At 47.1% G+C, this 19999-nt stretch overlaps 1 protein-coding gene across 49 annotated transcripts in view; it reads left to right on the top strand.

The window, feature by feature from the left end:
* KCNMA1 (potassium calcium-activated channel subfamily M alpha 1) overlaps nt 1–19999 on the top strand; it is a 760956-nt gene that overhangs the window by 230148 nt on the left and 510809 nt on the right. For all 49 annotated transcript variants that reach the window (XM_021072164.1, XM_021072146.1, XM_021072135.1 and 46 more), the window contains 1 exon segment: nt 779–940. In XM_021072164.1, the coding sequence (XP_020927823.1) occupies nt 779–940 (162 nt within the window).

Raw genomic sequence — 19999 nt, 5'->3', positions numbered from 1 at the left:
CTATCTGCTGAGGTCAGCCTTGTTTCCTCAAGACCCTTTTTATCCACGAAGGAGAATTCATTGTCTCCTATAATCAAGAAAGTCTGGTGTGGACTTCAGGCACAGCTGGATCCAGGTGTTCAATTGATGACAGCAGTGTTCTGTTACTTCTCATTTCCTCTACAGTGGCTTCATTCTCAGTGGCTTTCTTACTCCTTCCAGCAAAAGCCCCAGGCTTGAATTGTATTAGCTTGGGCATGGATCATATAACCATCCTTGGCCCAATCAGTATTGCCTGAAGAGTGGACTGGTCTGATTGACTAGTCTCCATTCCTGGAGATCAGTGTGGACCTTCAGTCCCTTTTGAACCACACAGCCCAGGATGAGGAGGTGGAGATTTTCTCAGGAAGGAAGGGTGCACCCATGAGAAGGGTGTGAGGGCTGAGCAGATAGAGTGTACAAGAAAGCTGACCTCACTTCCTTCCTAGCCAGTCTGTGACCCTAGACAGGATGGTTCCCCTCCTGGATTTTGTGATTTTTTTTTTCTTTTAAAATGGAAAGAGAATAATTTCATTCTTTCTTTCACAAAGATATTTGAAGAGGAAACAAAGGACAGATTCTCTTTAAAAAGATTTTTGAAAAATCAAAGCCACAGTCCCTCCCTTCTTCCCAGCCCCTGTACCTTCAAGCCAGTTCCCACCTCGGCAGGGGCCTATGTGGCTTTGATTCTTTGGGGGTAGGTTGTGTTTTTAAAATCCACTCGGTGCCTGTGTCTCAACTCTTGTTTCTCTGTTACCAGGAGGCCCAGAAGATTAACAATGGCGCAAGCCAGGCGGATGGCACTCTCAAGCCAGTGGACGAAAAGGAGGAGGTGGTGGCAGCCGAGGTCGGCTGGATGACCTCCGTGAAAGACTGGGCAGGGGTGATGATATCTGCCCAGACACTGACCGGCAGAGTCCTGGTGAGTCCCTGACTCCCTCCTCACATGAGGAGGTCTACTGTCTGGTCTCTGTTCATGGGGACATGAGGTTTCGATGGCTCTTCTCCAGGCCCCTGGCTATTGGGAGGTGAGGGTGAAGAGTGAGTGCTTACAGGTGGTCAGGGAAGAGGGGCTGGGTTCTTGGTGCACATTGGAGCCAGTGGCTTGTGGGGGGATTTGCAAAGTGGGCCAGGGTCTGGGGTCTGTTGGGGAAGCTGGTCTATTGGGGAACATTTCTTCTGCCAGCAGAATAGGTATGCTCGTGTGTGTGTGTGTGCATGTGCGTGCACGCGCACGCACACACACACACACACAGCTTGACAGTCTTGGAAACGAGAGAGGGTCAAAGAAATGTGTGCTCAGAATTCCATGGAGGCCCCACAAATGCTGGAATCTAGGGTGCTCTGAATGTGCATGTGTGTGTGCGTGTGAGTGTGCCTTTTGAGGATGTCACTGTGGTCCCTGGCTGCCATAGTTTTTTGATTTCCCACCGTGTGTGATCAGGATCCTGCTGGTGGTAGAAATGTTCACGAGTGGTGAAACTCATCAGGTCAGCAGCCCACCTGAGACTACAGGCCCTGTGTTTGGTGTGTTGTCCATACACCCTTATTTCTCAGGAGGCTGTCTTCCAGCCCCACCTGCAGCCCGGGCTCATTCTGTGCCTTCTCTCTGATCTTCTTGTGTGGAACTTGGCTTCACTGACTGGCCTTGTGAGCTGGTTCTTAGAAAGGACTGTGGGTGGGACAATCCTGTAGTGACCAACCAGGCCTGTTTGCTGGAGGGACCTGGGACATGGTTCTGGAAAAGACTGGAAAAGTTGAGGGCAAAGAAGCATGAGTCAGTCACCACATCTAGACCAGGCTTCTTGCCTGGGTAACCCTGTCTGCCAGCTTCCTTGGGTCTGCTCAGAGTCCAGAGTTTCCCCGAGGAGTTCCCGTTGAGGCTGGGTGGGTTAAGAACCCAGCTGGTATCCATGAAGATGTCAGTTCGATCCCTGGGTTTGTTCAGTGGATTGAGGATCCCATGTTGCCATGAGCTGTGGTGTAGGTTGCAGACATGGCTTGGATCCCGAGTTGCTGTGACTGTGGCATAGGCTGTAGCTCTGATTCGACCCCTAGCCTGGGAACTTCCATAGGCCATGGGTACAGCCCTAAAAAGAAAATTAAAAAAAGAATTTCCCTGAGAAGGATGTTGCATTCCAAATGACCTCCTGTGATTCTGGAAGCTCTTTTATGTGGGCTGCCCTTCTTGGACCGAATGCTGGGGCTCAGTCAAGAGTCATTTGACTCAGAGATTGGGTGGGATGTATTGGTGCCTGGGGTTGGGGTGGATCAGAAATCAGGCAGGAAAGCTGGAAAATAGATGTCATCACTCTTGATGTTTCATGGCAAAAGCTCAGTGAGGAGGTGACTGTAGACATTGGGAGGTGGTGAAATTTCACCCCTCAGAATTCTCCTTGGGGAGAAAGCTCTACATGATGTTCAGGATAAATAGCTCTCAAACTGCATGAGAGAAGGAGTAAGACACTGAATGTCATGCTTGAGTCATAAAGGTGGTGGCCAAACAGCCTTCAAGGAGGACAGGATTCTGCGAATTGAGGGCCCTCCAGGAGCTGAGCCTTCTGGAGAATCTGGTTGTGAAGCCCTGGCTGATGTCACTTGGTGGCATAATAGAAAGGGGAGAAACTTAAAGTTGGGATTTGGGAAAGGAGAAGAGAGAAACTAAGGCCAGTTGTATGGAGGACGATGGGGCAGGGGGACAGTCTATGTCCATGGGACTTAACTCTCCTGGGCAGCCCTGAGTGTCTCAGGATGAATTGACAGTGGCTTGTTGTGGGCTGGGCTGCGTGACCACCATCTTTGTCTCCTCTCCAGAGTCCTCGGTAAGATCTCTGTTGCCTTGCATGTGAGTGGATTCTGTGTGGGAAATTTCAGGTTGATCCTTGATGTGGGATGAAGGGAGACAATGCAGAAGTCCTCATTGTGGCTCAGTGGGTTAAGAACCCAGCTAGCATCTATGTGGACATGGGTTTGATCCCTGGCCTCGCTCAGAGGGTTAAAGATCTGGCATTGCCCCAAGCTGCAGCATAGGTCAAAGATGAGGCTCAGATCTGGTGTGGCTGTGGCTGTAAAGTAGGCCAGCAGCTGCAGCTCCAGTTTGACCCCTAGCCCAGGAACTTACATAAGCCTCAGGTGTGGCCCTAAAAAAAAAAAGACTGTGCATTCTACACATACGGTGGAGATGGTGTGCATTCTACACATACGGTGGAGATGGTGTATAGGGAACAACAGATAGTTTGGTTGCACAAATGTGATGCCTGTTGCTTCCGTGTGGCCACTGAGGACAGTTCTAACTATCTTCATCAGCATCAGCTAAGAGTTACTGAGCATAATTCTGGGCCAGATGTTTATTTTTTTATCCTCGTGGAAAATATGGAATGCTCCTCATTCCATTCACCATGGATGGAAGCTATTGAAGGAATGCTTGGAGGAGGAATGCTTTGAGTACATTGTGTGAGTGTGTGTGGTGGGGAGGCTGAGTGTAGGGGAGGAGGGGGTCAAGAAAGCCTTCACAAGCCTTCATAGGGAGGAAAGCCTTGCATTTCAAGATGAACTGAGCACATTTGATGATGGAGATGATATCAAAGATAAAAACATAGCCGAGCTTGAAAATAAGGGACTACTTATTGGGCCAGAGGTTGAGAAAACTACCTAATAAGACAGCAAACATCTGAGTTGAGTTTGGCAATGTGAGTTAGGATCCTGAAAGTCAAAAGAGAGGAAATTATTCCAGAACGAGGGAGCAGTGGGGACAGAGCAATGGCATGGCGTGAAGGGGGCATGAGGCTGGCACCGCAAGCACAAAGCCACCTGAGGGGAAGTGAGACTGGGAAAGTGGGCTGGAGACCGCTTGTCACATCTAAGCTGTCATGCTGAGCTAAGACTCTGGACTGAATTTTGTAGGAAAAGGAGATTTTGAGGGAGACACCATGATTGGTGGTTGTACCAAGGGAAACACAGATGGACAAGTGGAGGTATAATTGGTGAGGCAAGAACTCAGGGATGCTAGGGTGGTAGGGAGTGAGCTGTCCTCGCCTGTGTCAGGACAGGAGGAGAGGATTGTTGCCATGGACCCGATGAGGCAAGGCCGAACTAGCACCACACAGTGGAGGCATGGCGGCCATGTGTGTGATCCTTGGAAGTAGAATCCACAGGTCAAGTGCACTGGTAGTCACCTTAGATACTGCTGATGATGACAATGTCATTGGGCATCTCTTGGGAGCCAGCATGGTGCCAGGCACTATGTTTACATTATGGTCGTGTTGAAGGGCAAGGACCACATGGTATTCCTTGCTTAGCTCCTAATTTGGTGTCATGTGATAGGAGTTGAGGAAGCCATGAAGCCAGGGTTAGCAACTAAGTCACGCCCATTTTACAGTTGAGAAAACTGAGGCCTAGGAATGGCAATGAGGCAACAGAACCAGGCTAATACCCATCTCCAGCCTCCCTATTGAGTGCTCTTCCTGTGTCATGACTTCCCAGTTGAAGATAATGCCTCTTCTTTTTGAAGCCACTGTCAGCTGCTGCTTTGGCTGTGACATTTTGACCTTACTGCCTCTGAGCTAATTAGGTCCTGGGGCTGCTAGGCCTGATTCTCTTAACGTTTGCATGGACAAGTGTGATGTACCCAGGCCTCCTTGCCTGACACTGCTGTGTGATGCCAGCTGTTTGCTGAAGGTCTCCATGGAGAATATGCTGCCTGGCTTGCTCTGGTGCGCAGAGGGCAGGCAGCTCAGAGTGACAGGTGGGGCCTTCAGGACAGGCCTCTCCTTTAGGAAAGGCAGGTCCTTATTCCAAGCAAGGAGCCAATTTCCTATTGCAGCCTCCGTGTGCGAGAGAAAGCAGCTCTGCCTGTTCAGAACCCAAAGCTGTGTTTGTCTTGAACTGTCCAAATGTTTATCCTTGCACCAGTGGGACTCGAGCGAGACTAGACACCCCGGCCATGCAGTTTCCCTTTTCAATTTTTAATTCATTTTCCTTGACGCACAGCTCAGAAGCTTGGCCTCCACATCTGGGCCCCTTTCTCACCTGTCTCATTGTCACAGGTGAGTCTCAAAGCCAGGGCATGGTGGGTAAGGCCCAGCCAGGGAAGGGTTCAACAAGACAACCTCAGCATGTCTGTAGATTCATGGGTTCTCGAGAACTTCTCAGACGAGCACATTGTGCATTCAGGAAGTCCTTACTTCTCACCTGCACCAGGCGCTCTTCCAGGCACTGGGCATAAGGCAGTGAGTGCCAGAGACCCAGGGCGTGAATTATTTACGTTGATATAAAGTTGTAGAGCTCAGTGTAAACAATGACAAATGAGAATCACCATTCGCCAGTGCTTTTTATAGCTACCACCTGGAGCTTCACCACCAAAGTGATAAACATGCTTTGACCAGGGCTCAGAATAGCCCGTCTTGCGTTGTCTCTCCCCTTGGCACTCAGGCTTAGCTTCACAAAAACAGCAGATCTGGACAGGGCCCCCTCTTGGAGCAATGGCTGAGGTTTCTGTATTACAGTCTCCTAGGCTGTCAAGGATTACTGCTTCCCTTATCTTTTTTAACATTAAAGTATTTCTCTTTGTTTTCTGTTTGGCTGTGCCCATGGCACATGGAAGTCCCCAGGCCGGGATCCAACCCGTGCCATAGCAGTGACCCAAGCTACTGGAGTGACACCAGATCCGTTATCCACTGTGCCGTAGGAGAACTCTGTGGTTTCTGATGTAAAGTTGGTACATGCTTAATTCAAAATTTGGGAATTTACTGGGAGAATGGATGCTCAGTTCCACTTTGGAGGTGGCCCCGCACTAAGGGATATATCAGTGTTGCAGTGAATTCCACTGAGACACCCCCAGGCTGCGGATGTAGTTGGGGTCCTGGCTCACTACATCTCACGTTCTCTGCTTCTGCAGACTTGGGGTAGAAATTTCTTCCTGCCAGGATTGCCATGGTCCTCCTGGTGGACCGCCAGTGAATACTCTAAAGTGGAAAAGAGATCCTGGCCCCTTGTTGCAGTGGCTCCTTGGAGCCTGGTTGGTGGGCCATTGACAATACACAGCGCCTCAGGGTTTGCATTCTGTGTTTTCACATCCTCCCAGCTTCACCCGTGTCTTCCCTCATTTCCCTTTTGCCTCATGTGTGTGGTTGTGTGCTCTGTACAGTTTTGTGAGCCAAGCGAAATCTTTCTATGAGTCAGGCAGTCCAGGCAGACCTCAGAGATATTGCAGGTTCATTTCCCGACCACTGAACTAAGCGAATATTGTGATAGAGTGCGTCATACAAATATCTTGGTTTCCCAGTGCATATATAAATTGTGTTTACACTGTACTGTGGTCTGTTAAGTGTGCAATAGCATTATGGGTTTTTTTTAATTAACTTTTATTTCAATAGGAAATTCTTATGCATTCCTGAACCCAGAGTGACACTAACTTATGGCAACATCATATTCCATTGAGATGGATAAGTTACTTTAATGAGCAACATTAGCTGTCATAACATAACCTAATAAGTCATATGACCTTCAATTACTTGATAATACAATCATTTTGCCATTGAATGGTTTTAAAAGACAATGTACATACCTTAAAAGTCATGTATTACTAAAAGATACTAATCATCATCGGAGCCTTCAGCAAGTCATTCACTAACATCAAAGGTCACTTTAACAAATGATAAAGTTTGAATTACCAAATTACCAAAATGGGACACAATGACACGAAGTGAACAAATGCTGTTGAAAAAAATGGCTCCTATAGACTTGCCTGACAGTGTTGCCACGAACCTTCGATTTGTCAAAAAAAAAAAAAACCCCAAAAAACAAAATACAAAAAACAAAAACAGTATCTTCAAAGAGCAATAAAGCAAGGTGTGTCTGGATACATAAATAAAAAGGGCAGGAAGCACACAGAGTAGGCCTTTATTCTTTGGTTGTACTTTATTGAATCATAAACCAAAATCAATATGAGATAGTCTAGTTCAGGGTTAAGTTTTTCTGTAAAGGGCCATATAATAAATATTTTAGGCTTTGCAGATCATAGAAACTCTCTCACAACTACTCCACTCTGCCATTGTGATTTGAAGGCGGCACAGAAAATACATGGATGAGGCTGTGTTCCAATAAAACTTTAATTACAAAAACAGGTGGTGGGCCAGACTTTGCTTCTGGGGCCATAGTTTACTGATATTTGGTCTAGTTCAACTCCTTATTTTATAAATTAAGATATCGAGAAGTTCCCCATTGTGGTTCAGTGTGTTAAGAAGCTGACTAGTGTCTGTGAGGATGAGGGTTCGATCCCTGGCCTTGCTCAGTGGGTTAAGGATCCACTGTTGCCGTGAGCTGCAGTGTAGGTTACAGATGTGGCTCAGATCTGGTGTGGCTGTGCTGTAGGCCAGTAGCTGCTGCTCCGATTCAACCGCTGGTCCAGGAATGTACATATGCTGCAGGTATGATCCTAAAAAGAAAGAAAAAAATGGAGAGGCAGAAATTAAAGAAATTCTTCAGGCAATTTTCTGAGATAATACAAGAGTGACAGTACTGGTGAACCCATTTATAGTGGGGAAATTTATAGACGTGCAGATACATACAGATAAATGTGGGCCCACACATGTTTACACCATCTCCATTAGCACCTTGTTTCTGAGTATTTGTATTTATTTCTACACCAATCTCTGAGTGACTGTTTTCCTGAAAAAACTATGTATTATAGCCACGCATGGCCTCAATTCAAGGTATAAGCAGAGTCTACACTTGCTGGGCTGTGTAGCTGCTCAGCTCCTTCACAGATTTGTTTTTTGTTTTTTTTTCCCCCCCACTTCAAAGACTGGTCTTGCCAATACCAAGAGAGCCTTTAGAGTTACTCTTTCTGATTATTTTTGTCATAGTCCCATGCCACTACATTTAAATATTGCTCCAGGAAACATACACATCTAATCCATGAACTGGAAATATATGCTGCTTGCTTTACACTAGGGGATGGTTCATTGAAATAAGGAGAAAGAAAAATGCCAGTCTTGCCCTTTATCTTCCTAACTATATTGCATGTGTGGCATTTTCCATTAACATTAAATACATAGTCTGGTCCATTCTATCCTTATCTCCTAGGGCCCCAAAGAAAATAGGTATGAAACAAGCCTTTCAAGGAGAAAGAATCCTGTTGGTTTGACAGAGTAAAACAGATGCCTTGACTGCTATGCTGTTTGCACCTGAAATTGGACCAGTTAAACAAAGTGGAGGGCAGGTGGGCATAGCTTAGTCACATAGATGATGTCATTGTCTTCATTTCCCCCTTTAGGTGGTGGTGACATTCCCCATCAGCATCCTCTGCTTTACCTTTTCAGTGGTGCCTGGTGGCAAATTCACACATACCTCACATTTTCATCTCTCTCTTCATCTCTGCTCCCTTCCCCCCTTTATTTTTTACATTTTAGGAAGATCTGCACAAGATTTTTATATCATTGATAGATGTTCTTTTTATATCATTGATAGATGCTCTGTGTAGCAGAAAGATCATAGGCTGCACAGGCCTATATTTTTTTAGTAAGAATGTCCCCATAGTGAAGCGGTAGATCCTGCTTTCTGTGCAATGGGGAGTAAATGGAGATTTTGTTAGTTTTTTTTAACTCCCCTAAGTGAGGTTTTTAAAGGAACCTAGTGGTATTCCACCCCTCTCCCTCCTCAGGACTTAATAGATCTTTATTTTATCCTGTGTATAAATAGAGTTTATATCTTGGATGTGAATCAGTAAATAAAAGAAGGTATGCTTTCTTTATATTATTTAACATGAAAGTTTGTCTGATGAAGATATGCTAGATTACACTAGATTTTTAACCTGGAGGCCAGCATCATTGGGTGGGAAAATGCATCAGAGAAGTCCCTGAATTCAACAGGAACACACAGTAGGTAGTGATCTGCCTGTCACTGGAGGTGTTCAAAGAGAGAATCACATTTGAAGGCTTTGTTGCTGACGGTTGGTCAGACTTCATTCTCATCGCCTGGATTAGGTTCTGCAGAGAACTAGATCTAGGAGATGCTCAAATAAAATGCTTCCCTGGGAATTTCTGCTGTGGTGCAATGGAATCGGTAGTGTCTCTGGAGCCATGGGACATAGGTTCGATCCCCAGCCTGGCTTAGTGGGTTAAGGATTCGGCATTGTCACAGCTGCAACGTAGGTTGCAACTGTGGCTCCAATCTGATCCCTGGCCCGGCAATGCCATATGCTGTGGGGTGGCCAAAAAATAAAAAAAATAAAAAAAGAAAGAAAGGAAAAGAAGATTCCCTGGAAATTGAACAGAATATGTTTCTCATTCCCTTTTTGAGATTGTCCAGTGTGTATCACTGTGTAAGGCTGGAAGCAGAAAGCAGGAAGACTTTGGCCAAGCATTTCCCACTCCTGTTTCGGCGTGGAACCCTTTCCCCATGAAATGCCTATGGGCATTGCAAAGAACACATTTTGGGAAACACTGAACTCACTCAGGGATTGGGAAATTAACCCATAAGCTGAATCTGGCCCTCTGCCTGTTTTGTGCGGCTCACAATCTCAGGATGGTTTTTACATTTTAAAGTAGTTTTTAGGAGTTTCCTTTATGGCTCAAGGAAAACAAATCTGACTAGTATCCATGAGGTTGCAGGTTCGATCCCTGGCCTCACTCAGTGGGTTAAGGATCGGGCGTTGCCGCGAGCTGTGGTGTAGGTCGCAGATGCGGCTTGGATCTGGTGTTGCTGTGGCGTAGGCCGGCAGCTATAGCTACGATTTGACCCCAGCCTGGGAACCTCCATATGCCTTGGGAGTGGCCCTAAAAGGACAAAAAAAAAAAAAAAAAAAAAAAAAAAAAAAAAAAAAAAAAGAGTAATTTTTGAAAAATCAAAAGACTGTTTTGTGACGTGAAAATTACCTGAAATCAAATTTCAGTATTCATAAAGTTTTATTGGGATGTAGTCACACTCTCATTTACATGTTGTATTAGCTGTTATGGCAATACACGACAATAGCAGAATTGAGTAGTATCCAGAGTCCAAAGTATGCCAATGTAAACTGGTTATTGCTTGGTCCTGAAGCAATGCATTTGTCAAGGCCCAGACCAGATCATCGAGCTCCCCTTCTGCTCTGTGACTGGCCACTCTTAAGTGGCCAACAGGACTTGTTTCCACGGCACAAGGTAATAGATAAGATGTACCATCCAGCCCGTTCTTGTAGAGACCTTCTGCATTATTTCCACAAACTCAAATAAGTGATTCGGGAGAGATGGGGATACAAAGACGAGAGCAAGGTGAGTCCCCAGTTTCCACAGCTGGCTCTGCATGGGAATGTCCCCTTCCCCAGGTCAGTGAACTGTGTCTGGGAATTCTGTGGCAGGGTTTCTTTCTGTCTCACCCTCCACTGCCTGCATCCCCCACAGTCAGTGTACCTCAGGCCCCGCCCAGCAGCCCAGTGTCTAGTCCCTTCCATGGAGGAAACCCCTAGTCCAGACGTGCAGGCCAGAGTCTCAGCCGTGCTGGCTGCCGGTCCACCGGCCCTGCGATCTGTGTGCCAGCATCTCCACCACGTTCTGTAAAGAGCAGCTGTCTGGTGTGTTGGCGCCTCTGACCTCCTGGTGAAAATGAAGGAAAGTTTCAGAAATCAATCCTCAGACAGCTCTGGAGAGAAGTGCCTCCTGGCCCGGGAGCAGTGCACTTCATCCTTGGTCCCCTGGCCTCTGGGCTCCAGTGGCAGTACTTCTGCAGCTGCTGCCTCTCTCCTCTGGGGATTCTGGGGGAGTGGGTGCCTGTTTGTTCTTCTGCCTCATCCGTCCATCTGTATACTCATCTACACCCACTCATCCGTGCGTTCAACCCACATCCCTCGGTTGGCGTTTCCGGGCACACAGAATTGAAGGCAGCACCCACTCAGAGGATATCCAATAAATAAGGCAGGACGCACAGGGCCTTCCGTGGCCTCAGTTTGCTCTGTTTTGGCTTCTGTGTCTGGGCTGGGAGATGGGAGCCCAGCCCCTTGGCTGACCCAGCATTGTCTGAACCGGGCTCCTATTTTCTTTTGCTCTCCATCTGGCTCCTAGTGTCTCTTATTGGATTGGAGCTGACAAGGAGAGGAGGCGGAGCATGAGCATCACCAGCTCCTGCCCTTCCTCTCTCTGTGGGTCGTGTATCCTTGGGAAGGGAGGCTGAGCCCCTTGGCGTGTGGGGAGGGGGGGCACGGTGGTTCGACAGCGTGGTTAAGAACCCCACCTCTGCGGTCATTCTGCTGAGTCTCAGCCCACCCCTCTCTAGGCCTCTTACCCTGGGCTAGTTGCTTCACCTTTTGGTGCCTGTTTTCTCATCTGTTCAATAAGCATAATTAATAGCAGTCTCTGCTTCTTCATGCTGTCTGGAGGACTTGATGCACCAATCTATGTAAAATGTTTAGAATAGTGCCCGTTATGTGATTGGTGCTTAATAGGCATTAGCTTTTATTACTTTTATTATTGTCATATGAGTCTATTTGACAAGTCATGGAGGAAATGTGCTGGGATGATGAAACAGAGAGGGTAGGGAGTGGAGGATTAATCCTCTCCTGTGACGGGGAGGGGAACAGTCTCAGACCCACCAAACTCAGATGTGGTTTCAGAGGGCTGAGCCAGCTCTGGGCATGGCCGTCTGAAAGGGGCCTGAAAGCACCCCAGGAACCAGGTCAGGGTGCAGCCTGCTGCAGGTTCGGTCCATGCACACAATTCTGGCCCTGGCATTTCTGAAGCTAGCCCAGGCTAGCCTGACTCATCCTTGTCAAGTTGGCCAGGAAATTCTCACTCCATAAAGCTGTCCTGAGCTGGCTGGGGACCAGAGGGCCAGTGGGCTGGCTGGGTGCTCCCTGGGAGCTGTGCATTGTCGGTGTATGTGTCACAGGAAACAGCCTGGCAGGATGACAGATGAGTCTGGTGGAAGGAGGGTCAAGTGTACTCACTGTGGTCCCCGTATCCAGTCCTCCTTGGATGTGGGGTGAGGCCAGCACAAGGCTGGTTTCAGAGGGCATGTCAGCGCCCTCTGACATAGGGCAGTGTCTTTACTGTCCATTTCAGTGGACAGCAAGCACAAATCCATCAGAAGGATGCAGGAGAGTGTGTTGAGTCACCAAAGATAAGGACACAGGTTCTCCTGTGCATGCCAGGCCTCTCCTCTGAGCCATTAACCCACTCCTGCAAACATTCTGGGAGTACCTGTGAGGTGTCAGATGAGGCACTGGACACATCTGGTTTTTCTAGTGAAATCTGCAAAGTGAAATCATCCCAAGTGTTGAAAGTGAAGTGTTAGGTTGCATTTTGCTACAGTCCTTTTGGGTTGCAAGGTTTTTGAAGCAGTTTGGTGGTAAATCAGAGCCTGTGACTTCTCCATCAGTGTTTGGACAGGTCTCGGAGCCCAGTTCTTCTAATCCCGATCTCACATCCCGTGTCTTCCTGCTGCTGGACGCAAGGGGCCTAAACAAATGCATTTATATGACCAGTGTTGCCCTACCTCCCTCCGTTTTTCCTTCCTCTTTACCTCTCTCCTTTCCTTTCCCCTCCCCTCCCCTCTCCTCCTCCTCCTCCCTCCTCCCCTCCTTCTCTCCTTTCCTTTTCTCCCTTCCTCCCGGCCAATAAAAGCTGCCCCCCCCCCAACTCCCGGGCTTTGTGGGAAACAGAACATCTGTATTTGGAGCCCATCATCCTGGGCTGTGGGACAGGGGTCTCACCTAGCTTATCCCCCAGGGCCTTTGGGGACTGCTGATGGTTTGGCAGCCCCCTATTAGCCAGAAAAATAGCCTGGTGGACTGAGACTCTTTTTGGAGCCTCCATTTCAGCTGCGAGGAAGTTTGTTTAGCAGAGAGACTCAAAAATAGAGAGGATGATGAGAACAGAATCGCCAGCCATTGGTCGGTGCCAGGGAGCACGTGCCTGGAAAGGCACCCTGGGGACCACACGCGAGCTGATGCTTCCAAGTTTCGTGTACTTGGCTATGTTTAGGAGGAGGCAGACTGACTCGTGCCTCCAAGCCCCACACCTCCCAAAGTGGTGCATTAAGAGCCCCATTTTTAGGGTCTGGGTCCAGAATGAGGCTTTTTCCAGAAAAACAACTCCTTCAGATGAATATCAACAACAGAAATCTGCCATTTGCCCTAAAATTTTTTTTTTATTGCTGAAAACATTCCCTCGTGTTTGAGTAGTGAGGGAACTAGGGCAGGACAGTGCTCCTCAGTCTGAAGGAAATTAGGGCACTTGAAAACTCAATTAAATGCACCCAGGCCTCTTAAGTACCAGGGCTGTCTTTTTGCTCATTTAGTTAATTGTGGTTCATCAAATTGACCCGGTGCTGACACGGAAGGTAGCTTGGAGCTGGGGAGCCAGGGGCCCATTGGAATGGAAGTGTGATTCCTGGTACACAAGCCTCTGGAAATGCAGACCTTTCCCGAGGACATCCAGGTGACCCGTAAGCTGTACCTGTACTGTGCCTCCTCTCTGGGCAAGCAGACCTCTGGGCCTTCCTTGTTGGCTGGAGGTGGGTTAATCCAGAAAGTAAATGGACTGGGTGTACTGGTTTCTTGCACCTGTGGAGAAGCCAGGATCCAGTTCCTTAGTCTGAAAGGTTGAGAAACCATCACCTTCGGAGTGTGCTTTAGTGAAGAGGCTGAATTTTGACCTTTCCCCAGTTTTTTTTTTTTTTTTTTCTTTTCTTTTTGGCATTTTATTTTCTTTTACTCCTTGGTGGCTGTTGGTGGAGCAGCTGTCCTGAGGGAAACAGGGAGCAGCGTGTTGAAGGAGAGAGAGGAAGACAAGGCCTTGTTCCCACACCACCCTCCCTCAAATCCGGGCTTCGCTTACACTAAAAATAGCTTGAAACAGGCTGAATCACAAAACGGTGGCATTTCAGAGGGCACAGGCTGCTGGCTCTCTGGCTGCCACACGAGCCTGCTGGGTGTATTGGCCTCTGAGCCTCAATGTGCACAGGAAGGCGTGGGGTGGAGTCCTGTTGGGAGGGGTCCAGACCTTCCTCCTCTGTGTCAGGCTAGATCTGTCTGGAGTTAGCTCTGTCAGCTGGGCACTCACAGAGCCTCCTGCCTGGGCTTATGCCCCAGGGGGACAGATAACTTATTGCAGAAGAGATCTGCCATGTCCAGGAGCCCATTACCCACCCCAGGCACCTGCGTGGCCTCCTGGAGAAGCTTCTATGAGCCAGGAGGTAGGCAACTTGGTTGCTTGGCCACCTTTGACCTCTTCAGGAAAAAAGCTTAGATCAGAGAGCAGGCAAACAGCTTACTCACCTAGCCTTGTGCAGTGTGTCGATCTGGGCCTTGGGGATATAAGAATAGAGGTGACAGAAGTTCCCACTGTGGCTTAGTGGGTTAATGGTCTGCTGTTGCCGCAGCTGTGGTGTAGGTTGAAGCTGCGGCTCAGATGTGATCCCTGGCCCAGGGACTTCCATGTGCCACAGTTGTGGCGGAAAAAGAGGTAACAATCACGTCCTCTCATCTGAGGAACTGTGATCAGTGGAAAACTGGGTTCTTAATACAGGCTCTGCCATAACCTCTCCAGTGACCTCGGACACGATAAATCCCTTTCAAGGTCTTGGTGTCTCTGTGGATAATTGAGGGAGTAGCAATGGTTTGTTCTCTTGCAGCCCCAAATGTTTCTTTGTTTTCTCATTCCCTTTGCTGTCCTTCAGTCAGCAAAGGAAGGAGGAGTTTACCTTAGACCTGTTGTGCAATTGGCAATGTGCTAGGCACCAGCAGACCTGCAGAAGGAGACAGAGCAGTCCTTTCTCAGCTGCAGGAGTGACTGGAGAGATGCAGGAAATAGTCAAGGAGTGTGCCTGCCTGGCGATCCCCTGGCTTTGCATTTCATTTAAAACAGAAACAAAGTCTCCCTGTGTCATCAGGCCTCTGCCTCTCGCTCATCTCCTACAAGTCTTTTCCTTCTGACTCCTTTCCAGGTGCAGAGAAAGGAAGCATCTGGCAGAAGGAGCAGGGCCTATGGGCAGGAGGAAGGATGCCTTAGGAGGAGGGACCACATCCCAAGCTCACATCTTTGGTCGTCCCTGGAGAAGTTGGTTTCTTTGAAACTACTTTAGTCCTGGGTGCCCCTCCTTGAGCCATAGCCCAATGCTCGAAAACCTCTGGGGGGGATCACATTCTGACTAGGGAACCCCACTGGCACCAAAATTGACTTGAGCTTTCTTTCCACTTGAGCAGCCTCTGCCTCGGGAGACAGTGGGTGAGATACAGCCCCTGTCCTTTGCTGTTTGTGTTGCTTTGACAGAACTGCTGCTGAAGCAAGTCACCGAGTTCCTGAAAGTCTGTTCCTCTTCTGGGCAAGAAGCAGCCCTGTCTCTTTGTACCTGTAAACATTTCAAAAGAGGCACATTTATTTGAAGTAATGGCCAGCAGAGGCACCCAGGAGGGGCTGAGGAGTGACAAAAATTGCTTTTTATTTTGGGATCAAGGTAACTAATGTATCCAGGGGGTTGGTGGGAGCTGTCAGGCTAACCCCTAAAGGTACAGCAAGGGTGCAAATGCTGTGGGTACTAGTGGGTTTGACATTGTAGAGGTTCCCCCAGTGAAGCTTTATTTCAGGTGAACTTCTTAGATGACTTTGAAAAACCACCACCACAAACTGTCCATTGACTGATTATTTCAAGTGCTTCTAATTTAAATAACACAATTGTAGCAAAAACCATCTATATCTTTGGGAGTAAGGACTGAGCCCTTCCTTGGATGCTAAATGACAAAAACATCCCTGTTCTTCTGACCTGTGCCCACTTTGCAAACCAGTGGATTTTTCTCTGTTTTTTCCTAGAAAGTTTCAGCACTGAGGCAGCGTTTCATGGCTCCCTGGCCCAGAGAGAGTTGCTCTATTGGGGGCTTACAGTTCTCTTCAACAAACCAGCGTTGTAGAAGCATTGCAGTAAACTACCCTTCCAGCCCCCCAAGATACAATTTCCCTTCCCTGGATTATGATGGAGAGGTCCAGATAGAACAGAAAGAAATAACCTGATTCTCTTGCATTTAGCTCTCTTTCAGACACAGCCTCTGGTGCTAATTATTTCTGCTGGAGATTTTGTCAGACCTTGAATCCCAATCCTTTTGCCATAGGTGGTATATTTTAGAGATGCAACATGACATGAAAAACAGTCTGCTTTCCTGAAAGATAATTTTGTGTACATTAAACAGACACATTAAGCCATTTACAAGTGAGATGTTTGTTCCCAGGGATGTGGAATAAATCTGAATTTCTAATTCTGGGCTCTTTAATAATTTTCAAAAGAACCGAGGGCAGTAATTAAATGTCTTTGAACTTCCCCAGGCTGTCCTCTCTTCCATGGTCTCAAAGCATTTGAAAAAGAGCAGAACTCTCTACCTCAATGAAATCCTTAAGAGGGTAGAGGGGATATTGGCCCCAGGAGAAGCTTTTTAGCAGAATGAGGGAATCTAACTTAAAGAGACCCAAGAAAAACACCCAAGGTCACTTTTGGAGCTTCGGATAGAGATTTGAGGGAAGGGCCTTCTGTCCAATTTTTTCCTTCACTGCTTTGGCTGCTGGAGCTTGGAAATAAGGTCCAGGAAAGGAGGAGAGAGAGAGAGACCTTAGTTAAGAACATCGGTAATAAGAGTACATGTGACATGCAGTGCTTTCTAGCTCTGGTGTTCAAGGATGAGAAAAGATCTAGTCCAGGGATGTTGAACAGGTTTCATCTCCGGGGCCCATTCTGATCCATCAGTAGTGGTTACTGAGAATGCTTTGCTGAAGCTTCAGGGCTCAGCAGCAGAATAATTGGAGCTTCGGGTCTACAGAATGCTGTGATTGATTAGTGATGTCTGCCATGAGTGGTGGCTTGAAGTGGGGCAGTACTAGTGTTATTTATGCCTTACGATACCTTAGCTATCTCTGTTCTGGATCATTTTTCTCTAAAGTTTACTTTATGAGTGATTTAAGTGAGGCTTGTCCAGAGTCACACAGTCACTCTCAAGCAGCAAGTGGATACTAACCCATGTTTCTGACTGTCTAGTATATGATACCCATCTCCACTAGTTAGTTCTCAGAGGATCAGAAAATTGTCAGCTTCCTGGATAAGCTTTCTTTTTCTTTTCTTTCCTTTTCTTTCTTTCTTTCTTTTTTTTTTTTTTTCATATTGCAGTCTGACTTCAGATTTTTCCATCTGGAGAGTTTCTTTAGTGTTTGGAGAAGTGGAGGGGGTGGATTCCAGATCCACAGCTATTCTACAGACAAACAGAAATGCGAACTCAATTTTCCCATTTATTAGGTCTATACTCAAAACTCTTTGAACACAGAGCACACATTGACCACAGCCTATCAGTGCAAAGCTTTCCCCTGGGCCCACTCCCGGGGTTCCATTCTCCCAGTCTCTGCAGATGCCTTGCCCTACGCACCCCCACCCCCGCCCCCCACATCCTGAAGAGCTTTCAGTGGGGGTTGATGTGTCATCATTTCCTTTGTTGCTTCAGAAGCCTCACCTTCTGTATCTTCCTGTTTTCTCCCTTTATGCTCTATCTCTTCAGGTATTCATGCTCACATCTTAATGGCTATGCTTACAAAGATAAATACATTTTGCCTCTGACCAAAAGCAATTTCTGCTTGGGCTTGAATGGAAAAGTCTGCAAGCCTTGCAGGGTGGGAACAGAGGTAGAGTCCTCAGCTTTATCCTGGGGGCTATAAAAGTTTGCTAAGCTTTTACTGCCTCCATCAAGATGAAAATGGGATTCCAAGGCTTCAAATATAATAGATCAATAATAAGGAAGATGGCAGTTTCTGTCAAAGCAGACTTCTCTGTACCAGTTTTATGATTCTCCCTATTATTCTGTTCTCTGGCATCAATTTCATTCTGATGTCAGAGAGAATCTTCTCCAGGAATTCAGGAAACAGTGGGGCTGGATAGTGGATTTCAGACAATTGGTAGAGCTTGGAAGAAGGCTGACAACTTGTGTTCTTGAGCCATAACTCACCCTCACACTCCTCACGCATCCCTCGATTCTTGTTCCTCTGCTTCCAGTGTGATGGGAATTGGAACAGAAGGCTCCATGAGCCGTAGGACCCAGGCTGGGTTTAGGTTCTGGGGTGGTGATTGAATAGGGCACTGTAACAGGCAGAACCGCAGTTTAATCTAAAAGGCTATCTTTCACATTGAGGTGACCGGGTCTTTGTCATGATTGGATTTACCATCTTGGCTTCAGTAGCCAGGTGCATACAAATGGCAAGAGCTCAGCCTGCATTTCCAGGCACTGCTCAAGAGAGCCCTGAATGTCACCTCTGGAAACCAGTGCTGCAAGGAGCCCACCTGCTAGTCTGGATGGCCAGGAAAGTGTCCACTGAGTGCTTCCTGGAACTTGTTTCTAATTTGAATGATTTTGTCGGAAACAGATAAAGACATCTCACATCAAGGTGGGAGCTGGGCCCTGTGGTTTTGCCCTCCATGCTTCTGCTTCCATCGTCTTGGTCTAAACCCTGTTATTCTTCCTTCACCCATTGTAACAGCTGTGGTGTCACTATCTCCATGTGCCTCCTCTTCCTCCCTTTTGTCCACCTTGGGTACCATTGAGGGATGAATTTTCCTTCAAGCTAGCTTTGCTTAGATTCCCCTATGGCCTCAAGCCCAAACTGCTTAATGTATTCTGTCATCTGGCCCTTCCCTTCTCCCCAGCCAGCCCTGCCCCTCTTCTCCAGTGTTCCTACATTTCAAATCCTACTCCTCTTTAAGATGCAGTGTGGGGCCTACCCCCCTTCTGTAACCCAGCACTTCTGTGCACCATTCATGTACACTTGTGTAGGAGGCCTATGCTGCCCAGCTAATCATCCAAGTGGTTAAGAACACTGACCACAGAGCCAGGCTAGCCAGCTCTACCATGTACTAGTGTAACCTTGGGCCAGTGACAGTCTTGTAACTGTATCCATCTTGTAGGATTATTATGAAGATTCAGTGAGCTAATATTTATAAAGTGGTTACAGCAGTAGCTGGCACAGACGAAATATTATATAAATTGTTTGTTAAATAAATGGTAAATTCCTTGAAAATAGGGAACATGTATTTTAATATTATGTTCCCCTTTGTCCTGCATTGGGATAAAATAATCCTGAACCAGATTGCTGGGAGAATGAAATTGAAAGAGATGGAAAGCACTTTGTCACTTCTTCATTTAGCTGATGTTATTGCGTATCTAGTACCAGGCTCTCTGCTAGGTAGTTGTTGATGATCCAAATGGAAATGAGATATGATTTTAATATTCAAGGAGCTCACTGTCTAGGACCAAAGACAAAGCTGTAAGTCAAGATCTAACCACATTGACTATGGCCACATGGATGGCAAGTGGCACATATTATTCTCATCTCACTCTCATTTTACAGATGAGAAAACCAAGGCACAGAGGTTTTTCTAAATGACTTAGGTAATACCATACATACAATAATCATCAGAATTGGAATTTAAAGCCAATTTCCTATGATTTGGTGGCCCAGACTCTGTCCGCTGTACCGTGGTACTTCTCATTCAAGTACGATTGAAGGAATGAATGAATGTATGAAAGAATTCAGTAGACAGTCCCAAAGAATGTGGTTCTGGGAAGAGATTAAATAAAGGATTTGCCTTGTAGGCTGAGTTCTCAATCAGGCTAGGTAGGTAGTAAAGCCCTGGAGCCTTAACCTTTTGTCCCGGCAAGCATTTCCTATGGTGGACAGTTGGGGTGGTTTATTGCGTCTATGTGTGGGAGCCACCTCACCCCTTTTGTCAAACCCCGATGCCCTCCAGGCATTTCTCTCTGAGGCAAAGATGGTTTTATTTTCTGCTCCTTTGGGTAATACCCAGAACAAAAGGTGGATATGACGATGGAGAGAAAGGGTCTGTAACCATTCCCTCTTTAATCTGCTTTCATCATAATGGGCCCATTTGGAAGGTTTCCATAGGTACAGGGACAGTGCTTCTCCACAGGGCTTCATCAGCTGCTGAACGGTGAAGGCGTCAGGGAAAAGTCTGGAGTGAGGCTGGTTGG

This window comes from Sus scrofa, chromosome 14 (assembly GCF_000003025.6).
Source record: "Sus scrofa isolate TJ Tabasco breed Duroc chromosome 14, Sscrofa11.1, whole genome shotgun sequence".
In the NCBI taxonomy this organism is placed as follows: Eukaryota; Metazoa; Chordata; class Mammalia; order Artiodactyla; family Suidae; genus Sus; species Sus scrofa.
Note: the sequence above shows the minus strand (reverse complement) of the source record. Positions and strands in the feature narration are given on the sequence as shown.